The 17,896-nt window shown below is 42.1% G+C and overlaps 2 protein-coding genes across 2 annotated transcripts; both read right to left on the bottom strand.

Annotated features, from left to right (window-relative positions):
- Positions 1-7,264: 7,264 nt before the first annotated feature.
- Positions 7,265-9,182, bottom strand: LOC123181099 (uncharacterized). The gene is made up of 3 exons (XM_044593323.1): positions 8,769-9,182; positions 8,164-8,666; positions 7,265-7,704 (listed from the first exon to the last, which is right to left on the bottom strand). Exons 1-3 carry the CDS (start codon positions 8,896-8,898, stop codon positions 7,585-7,587), a joined length of 753 nt encoding a protein of 250 aa, XP_044449258.1. The 5' UTR covers positions 8,899-9,182; the 3' UTR covers positions 7,265-7,584.
- Positions 9,183-10,368: 1,186 nt separating this feature from the next.
- On the bottom strand, positions 10,369-17,163 carry LOC123181097 (uncharacterized). The gene is made up of 7 exons (XM_044593322.1): positions 16,667-17,163; positions 15,765-15,928; positions 14,737-14,942; positions 13,239-13,493; positions 13,053-13,139; positions 10,953-11,125; positions 10,369-10,790 (listed from the first exon to the last, which is right to left on the bottom strand). The coding sequence occupies exons 1-7, from the start codon at positions 17,083-17,085 to the stop codon at positions 10,682-10,684; spliced, it is 1,413 nt and encodes a 470-aa protein (XP_044449257.1). The 5' UTR covers positions 17,086-17,163; the 3' UTR covers positions 10,369-10,681.
- Between the last annotated feature and the right edge of the window lie 733 nt (positions 17,164-17,896).

The following is a 17,896-nucleotide window of genomic DNA, read 5'->3' as shown; positions in this document are numbered from 1 at the left end:
CCTGCCCCCCCCCCCCCCCCCTCGAGGCACGCCCAGGTGGGTTGTCCCCACCTGGTAGCCCCGTAGACCCTAAAACCGACGCTATAAAATCCTATTTTTCTAGAAAAAAATCAAAAAGAAAGAATTATCATGATCCACGAGACGGAGCCGCCGTCATCTCATGTTCTTCATCGGGAGGCCAGATCTGGAGTCCGTTTGGGGCTCCGGAGAGGGGGGTCTTCGTTCTTCGTCATCACCAACCCTTCTCCATCGCCAATTCCATGATGCTCCCCACCGGGAGTGAGTAATTCCTTCGTAGGCTCACTGGTCGGTGAGGAGTAGGATGGGATTCATCATGTAATCTAGTTAGTTTTGTTAGGGCTTGATCCCTAGTATCCACTATGTTCTGAGATTGATGTTGCTATGAGTTTGCCATGCTTAATGCTTGTCACTTTGGGCCCGGGTGCCATGAATTCAGATCTGAACCATTTATGTTATCACCATTATATCCATGTTCTAGATCCGATCTTGTAATTTATAGTCACCTACTACGTGTTATGATCCGGCAACCCCGGAGTGACAATAGTCGGGACCACTCCCGGTGATGACTGTAGTTTGAGGAGTTCACGTATTCACCGTGTGTTAATGCTTTGTTCCGGTACTCTATTAAAAGGAGGCCTTAATATCCCTTAGTTTCCAATTGGACCCCGCTGCCACGGGAGGGTAGGACAAAAGATGTCATGCAAGTTCTTTCCATAAGCATGTATGACTATTTACGGAATACATGCCTACATTATATTTATGAACTGGAGCTAGTGTCGTATCGTCCTAGGTTATGACTGTCACATGATGAATATCATCCAACAAATTACCGATCCAATGCCTACGAATTTATCTTATATTGTTCTTGCTAAGTAGCTACTGCTATCGTTACTGTTGCACTTGCTACAAAATTACTGCTATCACGGTTACCGTTACTATTGCTGTTGTCGCTACTATCAAAATTATCATATTACTTTGCTACTGATCACGTTGCTGCAGATAATTAATCTCCAGGTGTGGTTGAATTGACAACTCAGCTGCTAATACCTTCAAATATTCTTTGGCTCCCCTTGTGTCGAATCTATAAATTTGGGTTGAATACTCTACCCTCGAAAACGGTTGCGATCCCATATACTTGTGGGTTATCAAGACCTTTTTGGCGCCGTTGCCGGGAAGCATAGCTATATTTGTTGAGTCACTTGGGATTATTATCAATTTGTCACTATGACGAATCTGAAGGATGCTAAGACTAAGATTTATCCCTCTAAGACGAGGGGAGGTAAGGAACTGTCATCCAGTTCTGCTTTAGATTCACCTTCTGTTGTACGTCAACTTGCAACACCACCACATGCTATCAATTATGATATGTCGCAAGTTATTGATGATGCTACTTCTGCTATGGATAATGCTTATGATGATGCTAGTACCTTGCTTGATGATGATGATGTGCCACTTAGTGATTTTCTTGATGAACAAATTGCTAGAGTAATTCAACATGATGTTGTTGAATCTGATGATGAACTTGAAACTGAAAATCTTGAAACGCCTACTAGAACTAGCCCTCCTAGATATGAATTGCCTAAGGTACCGGAAGGCTATGTTATGAATGAGGAGACAACTAGAGATATTCTTGCTTGTAAGGATAGAGATGATCTAGAGAAGCTATTATGCAAGTATAAAGAAAAATCTCTGAATGCTAGAATGCAATATGATCCTAAGTTTGCTACTTCACCTATCTTTATTGATGATAAGAATTATGAATTCTTTGTCGACCCAGAGTTAATTATTTTGGTTGAATCTGATCCTTTCCATGGTTATGAAACTGAAACTGTTGTGGCACATCTTACTAAGTTGAATGACATAGCCACCATTTTTTACTCATGATGAGAAAACTCACTATTACTTTATTCTCAAGTTATTTCCGTTCTCATTAAAGGGTGATGCTAAAGCTTGGTACAATACTCTTGCTCCTAGTTGTGTGCGTAGTCCCCAGGATATGATTTATTACTTCTCTGAAAAATATTTCCCTGCTCATAAGAAACAAGCTGCCTTGTAGGAAATATTTAACTTTATGCAAATTAAAGAAGAGAGTCTCCCACAAGCTTGGGGGAGGCTTTGCCAGTTACTTAATGCTTTGCCTGATCATCCTCTTAAGAAAAATGAAATACTTGATATCTTCTATAATGGACTAACCGATGCTTCTAGGGATTTCCTAGATAGTTGTGCTGGTTGTGTTTTCAGGGAACGAACTATTGGGCAAGCTGAAGAATTATTGAATAACATATTAAAAAATAATGATGATTGGACTCTTCCTGAACCACTGGTTAAACCCACTCTGAAGAAGAGGGGTATATTATATCTCAGTCCTGAAGATATGCAAGAGGCAAAGAAATCTATGAAGGAAAAGGGTATTAAAGTCGAGGATGTCAAAAAAATTATCTCCTATTGAAGAAATACATGGGCTTAATACACCACCACTGCCTAAGGTGGTAGAGGTAAATTCTCTAATGAAGTTCAATGATAATGACAATCCTCACAATATGCACCCTAGCCAATGCCTTTATGAGTTTGAAAACTACATTAGAAAACAAGATCACTTCAATGAAAATGTTATGAAACAATCGAAATACAATTCTGATATGATTGCTCATTTGAGTGACTTGTTATTACTCAAATGATGTTAGAGGTGTGGGAAAGCATGCTTCTATGGTTCAAACTCAATTAGGACAAGTTGCTAAATCTCAAAGAGAGTTGCTTGATGAAATGAATAATAATATACATGACTTTGCTATTAGAGTAGCAACTAGAGGAGGTAAAATGACTCAGGAACCACTTTATCCTGAGGGACACCCAAAAAGAATTGAACGAGACTCTCAAAGAGCTAACATTGATGCACGTAGTCCTTCTAAAAAGAAAAAGAAAAAGAAAAAGAAAAATGATAGGACTTTGCATGCCTCTAGTGAACCTGAAATAGAAAAACCTCCTGATAATGATAATGATGTTTCTATTTCTGATGCTGAAACCCAATCTGGTAATGAACACTCACCTTCTGATATTGAAAATGATAATGACGAGGTTCATGAAAATACTCAAACAAATAATAAAGAACCAGACAATGATGTTGAGATAGAACCACCAGTTGATCTTGATAACCCACAACCTAAGAATAAAAGTTATGATAAAAGTGACTTTGTGGCTAGAAAACACGGTAAAGAAAGAGAACCGTGGGTTCAAAAACCTATGCCCTTTCCACCTAAGTCAACTAAAAGTAAATACGATAGAGAATTTGAACGCTTTGCTGAAATGCTGAGGCCAGTCTTTTTGCGTACTCGCTTGACCGATATCTTGAAAATGCCTCCTTATGCAAAGTATATGAAAGACATCATCACTAATCTATACCTACTAATAAAAGGGCTATTGCTTCTTACCACTATAATTTCGTCGTTTTTCCTCCGTCCGTCGTCCGTCCACTTCGCCGATATTATTTTCTATATCCGGGGTGGTACTAATCTTACGCTTCGTTTCCTATGTTTGGTCATCAATAAATTGTACGATTCCACCTATCGATCGCTCTGCGTGGGCCTTCATATGTCGTGCGCTTGGTTTCCGCAGATCAATCACTACGTATGGGCCGGCCCAGTTAATTAGGAGCCACGGCTGATCGCACGACTAAGCTAGCGACGTCGTTCGTTTTGTAATACACAATAGCTTGCCTCTTTTTCCGTCGCCCCGCACGTCCCTATTTCCAGATCCGTTTTCAAGGTCGAAGCGTTCAGCATCCGAACTCTTGCCCTCACGTAACTATATATTACTTCAGCCAGGGGAGAAAACCAACTATACGCTCGAGAATTCTGAGCATATGTCAGGCCTCGCCTGCGATCCGTCCTCGCCTCCATGACTCACGTTGTCCCGGATAACTCGTGTGCTCACGATGCGATCCGCCACCTCGGTACGTTCATCGGTCCCTCTAGCGCCTTCCTCCAGTCGCACTTCGGGGAGATGTCAACCAATCAGGAAGGAGGGGATCGATGAGAAGGTCGCGAGAGGTGGCACGGTTGGAGGAGGAATTATGCTTCCATTGGTCCCTTCTGCAGGAGTGGAGGAGAAACAGGAAGCCATCGACTCGCCATCCAGGTCGGGTAGCTGGCTAGAGCAAGCATGCCGATGCATGCATGACCTATGAACATACATGTATGCATGCCTGCGACCTTGCCGGCCTAGCCGAGGCAAACTTCCACAGCGGCATGGCCTCATCCGTCACCACGGAATCCGGCGAGCTCTCTCTTCCGTCGTCGCCACTGTCACCATCACAAGGATACACTCGAGGCGATTATTCCCTCGGCAAGTACTCCTTCGACCCCCCCCCCCCGGCGCGCGCGCTCGCCTCGCCATCTAGGTGTCCGAGCTCGAGGAGGCTTCGGCGTCCTGCATCGCCGTGTGCGAGAGATCTCGGCACTCCGTGGTAAATAAGGTTGCCACCCTCGAGGCCACGTTGGGCACAAGGAAGCCCTTCCTCGCCAAACTTATCGGGTATGCCTCTAGGCTCTAACATGAGCTACACGAGCTGATGCTGCAAGCCTCAACATGTCAGTGGACGCGACCAGGATGGCCTACTTGTAGAAGGTCACTCACGTTATGGAGTAATGGAGTCCTGCGAAACAAGTGCATACACAATAGCCATGCATTGGTAGAACCTTTATGCGTGATAATTATGATCAGAGATATATGCATGCGTCAATGTATGGACTACTATATATTTTCTTCACTTTTGGGTCAAAACATTGCACTGGATGCACAAGATAAATCATACATGGCGGATCATCGAAGGCACCATGCTGAAGTAGCAGAGAAAGCCACGTGGCCAGGTAAGATGAATTCTTATATTAACTCGATCCACTGCCCAAGAGTTTTTTTTAATATATGTATGATTAGTGGAGCAATCTTTTCATGTTGACTGTTTTTAACGAGGATGCCCTATAGTAATTCATTGTGTTGTTTGTTGACCACGGATGCAAATTGTTAATAGGCTTATACTGATATTATGATGCATAAAAATATTAAGTGGCTTGATGCATTGTATATTACATACAATAAGGGTAGTTAGCTGCTCTTTCTTGCACAGTGATTACTCTATGGTGATTATCATTTTTTAATGTCTTGTTCTATGATTTTTTTTTATCCTCAATTATGCCCTTCTCAGCGATTTCACATCTTTATCACCTATAGTTTCAAGAATAAAAACTATACCGGGAATTGTTGACAAATTAATATTTAATGCAAACCTGCTACCCCCTCATCCACATATATATAGGGCCTAATGCATTTTTCGAGATTGTCTTTGATTATTCATAAGATTAATAGTATATGAGATGTATAATGTGAAAATTATATCATTGGAAGCACCTTTCACGTACGTATTTAAGAGTATGGTTTGTGTAACTTGCATATCATATATTATTGCTCTAACATGCGAACAAAGTTACATCGGAAATGCCTTAGGCCCTATATAAATGGATGAATGGAGTATATACAATTGAGCAGTCACAAGGTGACCTTGATTTGAAGGTGAACAAATGACCTAGGGGCTCCTTTTTCTCCGTTGCAACGCACGAGCATGTTTGCCAAGGTGGCTTCTTAACGAAAAAATCAACCGAGAAGCAGTAATCAGTGCAACATTAATACAAACATTTATTGGAACTGAATATAAAAAATGATGCGTAATGACAAATAAATTCTTCAGGACTTTGCGGAGTCCAAGGTTTGCTGGGTGCGTCGTTTGGCAAACAAAGTTGCCCATCTTTTAGCTAAGGAAGGTTGTACGAATAAGATTTGTAAAATATGGTTCCATGTCCCACCGGCGTGTGTTATCACGCTGGTTAATAAAATCACAGCGATTCCAATTAAAACAAGAAATTGTACCTAATGACACATGGAGCAGGTTTGCAAGATTTCAAGCCCGTTGCAACGCACGGGCATTTGTACTAGTAAGAGAAAAATACCGAAAGCTGAAATCTCCATCATGCTTGCTAATTATACTTTTAAGAATGGAGTACCTAAAAAACTTGGAGATCCAAAAATACCAACTATACCTTGCTCCATCAAAAGAAACTATGTGAAAACTGTTTTATGTGATTTAGGAGCTGGTGTTAGTGTTATGCATTTCTCTTTATATAAAAGACTTGATTTGAATAAACTCACACCTACTGAAATATTTTTGCAAATTGCTGACAAATCAACTGTCATACCTATCGGTATTTGTGAGGATGTGCCCGTTGTTGTTGCTAATGTTACTATTTTGACTGACTTTGTTATACTTGAGATGCCCGAGTACGACAACATGTCGATTATTCTTGGTAGACACTTCTTGAATACTACAGGGGCTGTTATTAATTGCAATAAAAGCAAAGTCACTTTTCATATCAATGGTAATGAGCATACGGTGCACTTTCCGAAGAAACAATTCCAAGTGAATGGTATTAATGTTATTGAAAAATCTTCAACAGTCACTATTGGAAGTTTCCAACTACCTCTACCTATTGTTAAAAAGAAATATGAAATCAATAGTCATGTCAGGTTTCAAATTCAAAGAGATATGTCAAGCAAGCACCCAATCTGAGTACTCAACTTGCCCGACCCGCCTCTTCCAATAGAGCTCGTCTTTCAAAGAGCTGCAGCTCGGAGTTAGAGTCAATATCAAAGATGGTGACATAACCAGTAGTTCAAAAGCAGAAAGAGGGAAGAACTAGGTGAAGTTGGCGTCATCATCAGTATTTTCTTCGATTTGAATCTTTCATTGATTTTCTTCTATGGCTACTTCTTCTTGATTCTCACTCTACTGAAAGATATGGCACCAAAAGTTATAGAGCTGGTCGTCTTTCATATCGAGCCATTGAAGCAGCACTTCATGCTACAATTGGACAATTCCATTGTGGTATGAGCGGACAATCCCCGCCTACCATTACTTTATTTTGGATCTTTTTCTTCTTTTTAATTTATCTATTCAGAATTCAGTTAACTACGAGATTTAGTATCCTTTCTTGCATGGAGATGGTCAGAAGTACATTGCTTTTGTTCAGAAAAGATTGAGTGAGCAATTCAAGATGGCGTGAGGGTGTTGTTGATAGATGGAGGTCTGACCACACCCTCCAGAGATTTATAGGTGTATGTGAGCATCTATAATTGTACTGTGTTAGAAAAACAGAGCTTGTTCCAGCACAACGACATGGTCGTCATCCCTTATCTATGAACTTAATAACAAATCTATTAATGAATCCATCCTCATGTGCATACACATACAGCCGGCCCCGGCCACGGTCCAACACTCCCAATTATTTACATCCAGTATATCGTGCATTATGTACAAACACGTGATCTATGTTTGTTTTTTTTTTTTGTTTTTTTTGCGGGTGGCGTGATCTATGTTATGCGTAGGAGTACATGACAACTACTACTAACAAAGCTGTCGATTTGCTATAACATGAGCTAGCTTTTTCTTCATCAGATCTACGTAGTTGAATCCAGCAGCTTGTGCTTGATCCGAGAGTTGAATCGCGGGCGGGTGGATCAGAAGCCGTCGTAGAAGCCACCGAACGATATGTTGGCCCTCGTGGACGCGCCTGCCCCCATCATGGATGACATGGCCTGGTTCAGCCTCGATGTCTGCTGCACCACCTGCTGAATTCTCTGCACATCGACAGATCAACAGCATATGTATTACTTCAGCCAGGCTTCTCTTGGACAAATAATAATGGCTAGTTAGCTTCAAGTTCAACCCTAGGCTATTTCAAGATTCAGTTGCACAAGAAGCGGATGGTGTGGCGCCGATCCGGCCAGGACGAATCCGGGAAGAAAAATCCAGTGTTGGAACGGGGCAAATTAGGCTGTGCACCGTCAACTACGAAGCCTATGTGACGACTTCGTCAATCTGAAGATCTGCCGGCTCAATCTCGTGAAGATGCTCATAGATAGGGAGCACGTGTATGCGGGTGAGTGTGTGTGCGCACATGTATGTGAGTGTTTGTAGTGTGTTTCTAAAAAAAACACAGTTGATTGATTGATACTGTAATTGATTTAAGTTGAGTTACTAATTTGAAAAGGAGTCTGAGCTCTGGATTGGATTAGGTAGGGAGCGAGTCAGCAAACCTTATCATCGCCAAGGAACTGCAGCTGGATCTTCTGCTGCTGCTGCTGCTGGTGCTGCTTCTGGTGCTGCAGCCTGCCGCCGACGAGGAAAACGCAGACGGTGGCCGCCGCCACCCCGAACGAGCACAGCGCCCCGACCGCGTTCACGCGCAGCTTCCCCACGCTGAACACCACGCACTCCGGCGGCGCCGCGTCCTCCTCCTTCTTGCCCTCTTCCTCCTCTCCCGCGGCGAACTCGTGAGGAGGAAGCTCTGACTCCACTGCCTCTGCCGCCGCCATCTGCTTGCCATCGTCGTCCACCTCCTTGGCGTCGCCACAGGTCTGGAACTTGTCCTGTCCGTTGCCGTCAGAGACTAGCAGCTCCGGCGCCGCGGGTTCCTCATCCTCTTGGGTTGATCTGGCCCCGGCCGGCACGACGTCGACGCCGATGTCCTTGCACTCGTCAACATTATCAGCGTCCACTTGTGAGGGAGGAGGCAGGATCGGTTCCTCGGTTTCGTGATCTGAAATTACGCGCGCGATCAATTACAGTTACGGGGATGAGAACACGAGTGGAAACCGAAGCAAATCGTGATCGAGAGCGGGCTGATCGGGCCCTTCCTTACTGGCGAGAACCTCGCCGCCGGCGTGGGCACGGGATGCGGCCCTGGTCTCGGCGTAGAAGCTCCTGTGTTCGTCAGGCAGCACCTCCCAGTCCCACACGTCCTGGACGGAAGGAACGCCTCCTCCCTCCATGGCAAACAAATCGACGGACGCAACCGCAAAAGCTAGAGGATCGAACCTGAACCTGAACCCGATTGCTTGCTGGTGCTGGACGGATCAACTGATTGGCAGGGGGACAAGGGGCCAGAGGGAGAAAGCTATATATGGGTTGCACTCACACACATGGGCATGGGCACATCAGCGTCAAGGAGCCAGCCAGCTCCTTGCACCAAGGGAGAAGAAGGCAGAGGAAGGAAGAGGAGAGCTTGTGTGCGGGCTTATCCTTCCTGCTAGGGGACAAGGGTTGGGGCCTACCACTCGGGAAGGAGGAGAGGGCTTCTGTATCCTTCTACCAAGTTGCCCTGCATTATTCACGATAGAAATGCTTGGAAGGCGAGGACTTTTCAGGTTTCTGCCGGAGTTGAAATGTTTATTTGTGGCTCCTGTAAAACCCGTGTAAACATTTTTTTTGGGAATTTTGCGCGATTAACATGTGTCGCTTCTCTCCAAAAGCTTGCGAATTGACGTGTATCCTGTTGAAGTTCCTGGCAACAGAAAATTCAATGACACTCCCTGCCGGGGCGTTCAACAGAACTAGAGCAAGTTTAAAATAGAGGTCAATTTGGTACGACGGAAAGCAAGGCGTGCGTGCGTAGCTTGCAGGTTAGATTACATTACATTACAGTACAGACGTATTCGACGTGACGACACTACGTACCGTAATTCCACTGCAGGGGCTACAAATGAATTGATACGAATTATCAATGACGCGGAAATGAATTAGGTCAGAAGCTTCTGCAGGAAATCCACATCAAGAGGTTGAGATGTGACCCAAGATAGATGGCGATCCATGGATAATCACGCAGGAGCAAAAACCATATAGAGCCAGTAATTCAGAACGGGAGATATCAAAACTTGTCCTAGTATCAGAGGGGCAATCCATTGTATCTGCATTTCAAGTCCACAGTCTATCCTCAGCAACGACAGGCTTCACAATAACTACGCACACAAACGCAAAGGCGTGTGCAAAAAATCAGCTGGTCAGCAGCTTCGTCGTGATAAGATTGAGTGACCATTGGATGCTAAATTAACAGATTATACCATCAACAGAAGCCTAGCAAAACCACAAATAGGATTGATATATAATTGAAAAGGATTCAAACAGCATTTGCCAAAAATCTTATCTGATCAAACTCAAAATAAGGTTGTACCAGATCAATAAGCTTTCGGTTGGTAGCAAGTGCTCTTCAATAAAGTTCAATTCATTGACAGATCTCCCTGCAACTCAAATTCTTTGATCGCTACGGCGCCCAACCAACAGGGAAAAGTATATGTATATCTGAACCAAAACATATTGAAGTACATCAGTTGCTTATTCTTCATATCCTACATCAGTAGGTCAGCTCACTATAATCCTGGCCAGTACCCATAAAGAATGTGTTGTCAGAACACATGGACAAAATTTGGCGCCACAGCCAAAATTATGTTCACACTTCTAATACGGGGAGAAAATCTCGTATTTGACTAGGTAGCAATCTGCTCCCAGGAGTTCTATAAGACATAGTACAAGTATACAACATTGGGGAAGTGGCATGCTGGAACCAAAGTGGCAGCTTTTCTTATACTATATCACTCCTGGCATCAGAAACTGCATAAGAAGATGCAAAAGCGAACACAAAATTACTGATAACCGGGGATTTCAAATCAAAGCACAAATCTTGTGCAAACATCCAGACAACACCTGAAGCTACAAGACTGCGGATTGTTCTCAGGACAGAACATTATGATTATTAATTAACTTCGAGTATTCACTGCCTCATATAAACGCAGCAAGCCACCTCATCTCTGAGCCATTTCCATTTGACAAATAGTATATCTTTTTCCACTTCTCTTCTGAAAAACTTTCACGTCGAATAATCTTTTGCCTGCCCAACAAATAGATCAAAATGGTCATTTGCTTCAATTAAATTACAAAACCTTTCAAAAGCCACAGGTCGCGCAAATAGAGCTTCTGTAAGCACATGCAATTGCCGGCTATGACACGATATTCAAAAGCTATCACTAGACAGATTTTTATTTGGAAGTACCTCATATAATAGTGGCACACAGTCTCTGCTTCATCTACGGTGTACCGTGGAAAAATCAGACGAGCGTCAGAGGGAACATCCGGGAGCTCCTGTCTTAGTTTGCCAACTGCGGTTGAATGTGAGAAGGCTCCTACCATCATATCATTATGAAGCATTGACCTATAAGCATTGACCTGTTGAAGTAAGCAATACGTAAAGTATAATTAGTTGTGATCATTATTTCAGTCAGAAGGGCTTAAAAAATCATGCACGTACATTTTCAGACCAGCCAAAGTTGGTGAAAGAGAAGATTTATCAAATAGAACTAGCTATGATGAGTTATACAATAAAGTAGTTAGAAAAGCAATACCAGTGCCACATGACAAGAGAACTTCATTTGATTTCTTAGACCAAAACAAAGACAAACAAAATTCTCATTTAAGAATTCTTGGTACAGTATAACCTATACACCAAAAAAATCATGCACGTACATTTTCAGACCAGCCAAAGTTGGTGAAAGAAAAGATTTATCAAATAAAACTAGCTATGATGAGTTATACAATAAAGTAGTTAGAAAAGCAATACCAGTGCCACATGATAAGAGAACTTCATTTGATTTCTTAGACCAAAACGAAGACAAACAAAATTCTCATTTAAGAATTCTCGGTACAGTATAACCTATACACCGCATCTACTTGAAAAACAAAAACAAGAAATGTTTTCAGAACTCCAAGAATCCAATGCGACAAATCACAGCACTGCTATCAGCTAGATTAATGAAACAACAGAACAATCTAGGGCTGTAAATAAAAATGAATAACCAGAAAAGGGAAAAGGCATTAAGCTTTTTACAGTAGCATAACCAGAAAGAACTACTCTCTCCGTTCTTTTCTATAAGGTGTATTAATTTTTTCCAGAAGTCAAACTTTCTATCTTTGACCAAGCTTATAAAAAAAAAACATGTACGATCCCAAATCAGTATCATTATATCCATCAAGAAATATATTTTCATATACTCCCTCTGTCCCATATCAACTGTCGCTCAAACGGATCAGCCCTGTCGATGGAGGGGGCCAAGGCAGGACCCCCAAAAATTTGGTGCCCCCAGATTACCAGGTTTAGTATACTGACAGTACGTATTAATCCAGCTGCTAACCAAGCAAAGCCCTAAGAAAACGTACTGAGAGCACACTCAGCTGCAAAGCCAGCCCATGAGGCCTACTTGTACATGTATCGATCGGGCATGTTCCATCATCGACACAACATGCCATCGGTTTTCTCCCAATCCCCCAGGACGCAGCCGTCTGCTGGCTGCCTTCCGCCGAACGGCGATCGCAGAACGTCGAGGCCATCTCCATGGCGCCCTTCCAATCCTCCACTACTAGCGTACTAGGTATCACTCTCTAGTCTACTTAATTTAGTCCCTGTCTTCGATTACTAGTATCTGATTAAGTTTGAATCTCCTCGACGCTAAGTTAGGAGTAGCCGAGTGGGTCAATATTATTTGTCCATGGGGCTAGATAATTGTATTCCTGTCTGGCGCTAAGTTAGGTTGACAGGGACAGAACTAGAACCAGATTGAGTTAGTCCACGGAATCTTCGTCATGAATTTATTTGTCCACGGAGATAGGTTAGGAATAGTATGAAATTAAGTTTGTTCCTGACCAGTGGTAATAAAGTGAGAGTACGTTTTATTTATCTTAGTTCTTCTGTCATATGAAACATTTCGAAATTTTGGGCCCTAGTTTGATTTTTTGTCCCGGGGCCCCGAATTTCTGGAGACAGCCCTGAAACGAATGTATCTAACCGTATATTATAACCTATGACAGAAGAGAGAATATTATTTATTAGTACTGCAGATTTTGATACTCTCTCCAATCCATATTAATTGTCGCTGAGTTAGTAGAACTTTTTACTAAAGTTGTATTAATTCAGCGATAATTAATATGGATTGGAGGGAGTAGTTTTTTCTACAAACTTGGTCAAAGGTAGAAAAGTTTGACTGAAAGGATACACAGGTGTTTGCCACTTTTGGAAGGAGAAAATTACAAGCAATTTCAGAGAGGACGCAACTTCAGAAGGGTAATGCTAAAAAACGTAAGCAGCTTTGGTGCAACAAACCGTTGTAAGCTCTTTCGCATGGATTGATCGACAGGATCTAACAGTTACAGGCTCCTGGTACTCGGTGTAAGTAAACCAACTGTTATACTGCAAAAGGAAGAAATATAATTTATTGGGACTGATCATTACTATCACTATAACCATCACATTTGAAAGAAGCCGCATGCATGGGCACTACAAGCATACCTGATCAATGGCAAACAGTACAGGCACATCTTTAACAAGTGATAGCTCCTTTCTTAAACGAACCACAACACCAACTGCAGCATGCGAGTGGGTTATCCCAGTTTGAATGAGATCATACAATGTGGACCCTTCTGGCATTTCCACTGTGTCAGCCCCTTTCATCATTCCAACACCAGTACCTTCTCCCAGGGGAATAGGCTCAAAATTTTGACATGGTAACTGCTGTAAGCGGGTTTCGTTGTATTTCAAAAAATCCTGACGCAACAGTAGAAACAGATAGTTAGAGATTATTGACCCAGCCAGCTAGTTATAGTAGCATGTTCCTAGTTATGTATTGTATGTGAGTAATCATCAACAAGAAATTGTGTTCACCTAATTAAATAACTACTCCCTCCGTTTCTCAATATAAGTCTCTTTAGAGAATTCAATATGGACTACATATGGATGTATGTAGAAATATTTTAGAGTGTAGATTCACTCATTTTGCTCCGTATGTAGTCTGTATTGGAATCTCTAAAAAGATTTATATTTAGGAACGGAGGGAGTAGATGGTACCCCATGCGTTGCTCCAGGAATTGCTTGCAATATATTTCGACGAGATTTGGTTATATGAACATGAACATTTGAAATAATAATACTCCCTCCGGTCCATATTACTTGTCGGCCAAATGGATGTATCTAGACGTATTTCAGTGCTAGATACATGCATTTGAGCGACAAGTAATATGGATCCAAGGGAGTATGAAATGAACTGAAAACGTATGATTATTGTATAATTGAATATAAGTAGCATAGCATAACTGAAACATTTGAGCATTTTCCCATGCATAGTTGCATGCTGAGGTGGGTTTTTTCCCATGCATGTTGAGGTGGCATTGTTGCATGTTGAGAGAAATAGGTTAGTGGGGATCACCTATTTAGTTATACAGGATTACAATTTCAGGGTCAGGGGAAAAACACTTTGTAGTAGTCTTACACATACAGATTTAGTAAACGCAATGTGCGCAGCATTGCACACCCTGGAACATTGCCAATAGATACCATCCAATTAATTTTAATAAAGCAAAGCATGATTAACAACTTGTTTGGGACTAAAGGCTTAGTTGTTGTTGTTGTTGTTATTGTTGTTGTTGTTGTTGTAGTAAAGCATGACCAACAAATACTTAAAGACAATATCAAATTACAAGCAAAATGTAGAAGCAATCTTATGGTATACTTAAATTTTGAATCTTCTTCACAAAGGATAATAAATGTTTAGACGTTAATGAATACGCCCTGACCACCGACCAATGCAAAGTGATATATGACTTATGCTGCATTAGGTGTTTAATACATTATGAATGGTGAACCAGCCCAAGCTAGCAAAATAATTGGGGTGCTGAGACAGAACAGATGAAATAACAAGAAAAGGTGTAACAGAACATAATGATATTGCAATAAAGCAATTTAGTAAATACTGAGGAAAAAGAAAAATACAGACTCATGTAGACATTAGCACCTGCAAAACCTTTCCAGCCAGTACAGGAGTATCAAAAAGATCACTGTAGGTATTTCTATAGAAAAATCCTCCATGAGTCCAATCCTTCCCTTGGGGAACATAGAACACCAGCCATCCCTCAGTACGGGCCCAGTGCACAAGCATCGCAAGTGCAATGCTTTTACCACAACTCCGAGGGCCATCCAAGATAATTTGTCTTTTGGTATCTGAGGACAGATACAAAAAGGAAGAAGATTAGGGCCAGTTCATAAGCTAATAATCCAGGGTATAATGTTAGAGGGAACATGTTCCTACACAATCATTTTTAATTGGATGTCTTGATAATGATAATGTGCAGTCAATAGAAAAGAATCTACACCATGGCCCATGGGTTCCGGGGAGATAAATTTTTTTCTAATGCAAACCAAACACAATTTACCCTAGCAACATATGATTTATTTTCTTCATGCCTACAGATAATAGAAAGCAGAGTGTCACAGGCTAGAAAGTTATACAGTATAAGCAAGTACTCGATCCCGTTTTGAAATGGCGACATCAATCATGAAGGCATATTCCAAGTTCTGCCTTGTGCACCACTATCAAATCAGAGTTTGTTTTAAATTATAAAAGAATCAAAGAATGGATTAAAAACCTTTTGTAAATGGTCTTGCTGGGAAAAAAAGAACTCTACAGATAAGTAACCTGATCTCAGTTGCTCTTTTTCACTTCTTGATATTATAGCTATTAAAGAAATCGACTCTCAAAGATCGTAATAAAATATTTTTAGTTTTGAATTACCTTACACGAAAATCATCGACGAATCACGGGCAGTTAGGGGTATGTCAATTCACTAAGGGAACACAAATGAAATAACTAAGGGAACACGAATGAATAGTGTGATGGCTCAATCAATGACAATATTACTGTAGGATGCAAATAAACCAATAAATATTACTGTTGTTCATCTAAGAAATATTAAGACTTGACAAGGCAAACTACAAGTATTGCATATGCTACTGTAACATGACATCACAGAAGCATATACGCACCTTTGCGTTTGGCAGTAATGGCCGGATCAACAATTCTCCGGAAGTTATCCCGAAGGTCTAGGAAGCTTTCCCTCACCATCACAGCGCACCGCCTCGTGTCTTGAAACTCCTTCATCATCCCTGCTGGCAATCCCTCTGGTAACATGGCTTTCCATTCATCCAAACTGAAACAACGGACAGAAAAGAAATACTTAATATCCCAAAAAGGGTTCTCAACTAACACCCGAGAGCTCGACCATAATCATAATTAGCATCTCAGATCCTACATGTCCAATAACTGACCTTTTATTGCAGGCATGATAGTAAACAATCGCTTGCATCGGATGAAATAAACAGTGCAACAGGTATAACAAATTATTACACAAAAAAGATGCTGTAAAAGAAGACTAAAAATACTACAGTTTGATACAAGGAACTATTGCATTAAACAAATACACATGTTTAGACTATCCGCAACATAGTTCATTTGGGGAAATCATCACGTAGAATGAGCCTGCTAAGCTTGTGACCATGGCATCAACCTTTGAACATTACTAAACCAAGGGAAAGTCTAAATGGCAGCAGAACACATAAATACTTCACCATTAGATTAGAGATGAAGCAACACAAATAGAAAAAATTGCAGGGCATACAACCTTACACCTAGTCACATCCATATGCTTACAAAGTCCCCATCTATATTTTCCTTATCAGTACAAACTTCAGTGTCACAATTTAACCAGCGGCATCTAGTATTAAACTTCATTTTATTTGGTGTAATTAGCACCAAAATTGCCACGAGAATGAGAACCGATAGCCGAACTTGACAAACAAAACGAATACATCTAAACGTAACCACGCGCATCGCCGCATTTGGATCCAATCGAGAAGACAATGGGCGAGGGAAGAGGATGGGTGCGTACGTGAAATCGACGTAGGCATTGACGCCGCGGTGGGAGAAGGACGCAAAGGTGTCGGTGAAGGCGAAGAGCGGCCGACCGCCGGGCCCGACGTCGAGCGCCGGGTCGTAGGTCGGGGGCAGCGGGTCGGTGGGCATCTCGAACTCGGCGTCGATCTCGTCTGCCCCGCCAGCGGATGCGGCGGATTCCCCTGAAGCGGATGCGTCCTCAGACGCCACGCCTTTGGGATCCTTGACACGGACCTTGCCACGGTTACTAGTGGACGCCGCCGGCTTGCCCCCACCCTTGGCCTTCGCGTAGGAGCGGGAGGCCAGGAGGAGGGAAGCTAGGGAAGCGGGCGGGTCCGGGCGCGCGGCGGGAGCGCGGCCGCCGCCGGCCGAAACCGCGGCGGCGCCGCGGCGGAGGAGCGAGCGAAGGAGCATTTCGGCGGTGGGGTTTAGGCAGGGCAGCGGAAGAGGGTTTCGAGCTCGGTCTCGGTCTGTCCCTGCCTGACGGTTAATGGGCTCGAGCTTGGAGCAACTCTAGCAGAGTCGACTATAGGCGTTCAATTTTTATTTTTATTTTTTTATGAGAGGAAGGCGTTTGTTAATTAATTTATATTGCACGCACGTCCTACTCCTATGATCACTTCCGAGAAACTCAAACCTCACATCATGTTGAGATTAACGAAGTCGTCGCAGTCTGTAGTCGACAGAAACGTCTCCTCTCACTGAATCCACATCGCTTGAAGGCCTAAAATAAATCCAAGAAAATGCGAGCACCAATGTCAAGTTTAGGACTTGAACTCCGGTTGATTCGCGGCATTCGTTAATTTTTTTAAAGCGTGTCATCATATGAAGCCTTTATAATTTATATTTTTGCTTTTTTTATGTACTCATCGACATCCAATTCAACATTTCATCACCACATGAGATGTGTGGTAAGCAACTTCATATTTGAAATTGAGCTAGATGCTTTGGATCTATGAGATAATAGATAAAAAATAAAGTACACAAAAATCAACATTTCATCAATTCAACAGTTACAACATTAATCCGGATAAAAAAATCAAAATGCAACAAATAATCTAATGGAATAAATTGCTCAAATAAAAAATGGATTAAAGAAATATACACATGCCATCGTCAGCTAGCTGTCATTGATGCTTAATGAGATCTCCATGCACTTGATCATGTGACGTCTTGACTTCAATCTTGTGATAGACCTCAAACAATGCTTGAATGTGGTTTGTGT

The sequence above is a fragment of the Triticum aestivum genome, chromosome 1D (genome assembly GCF_018294505.1).
Source record: "Triticum aestivum cultivar Chinese Spring chromosome 1D, IWGSC CS RefSeq v2.1, whole genome shotgun sequence".
NCBI classification, from domain to species: Eukaryota; Viridiplantae; Streptophyta; class Magnoliopsida; order Poales; family Poaceae; genus Triticum; species Triticum aestivum.
Note: the sequence above shows the minus strand (reverse complement) of the source record. Positions and strands in the feature narration are given on the sequence as shown.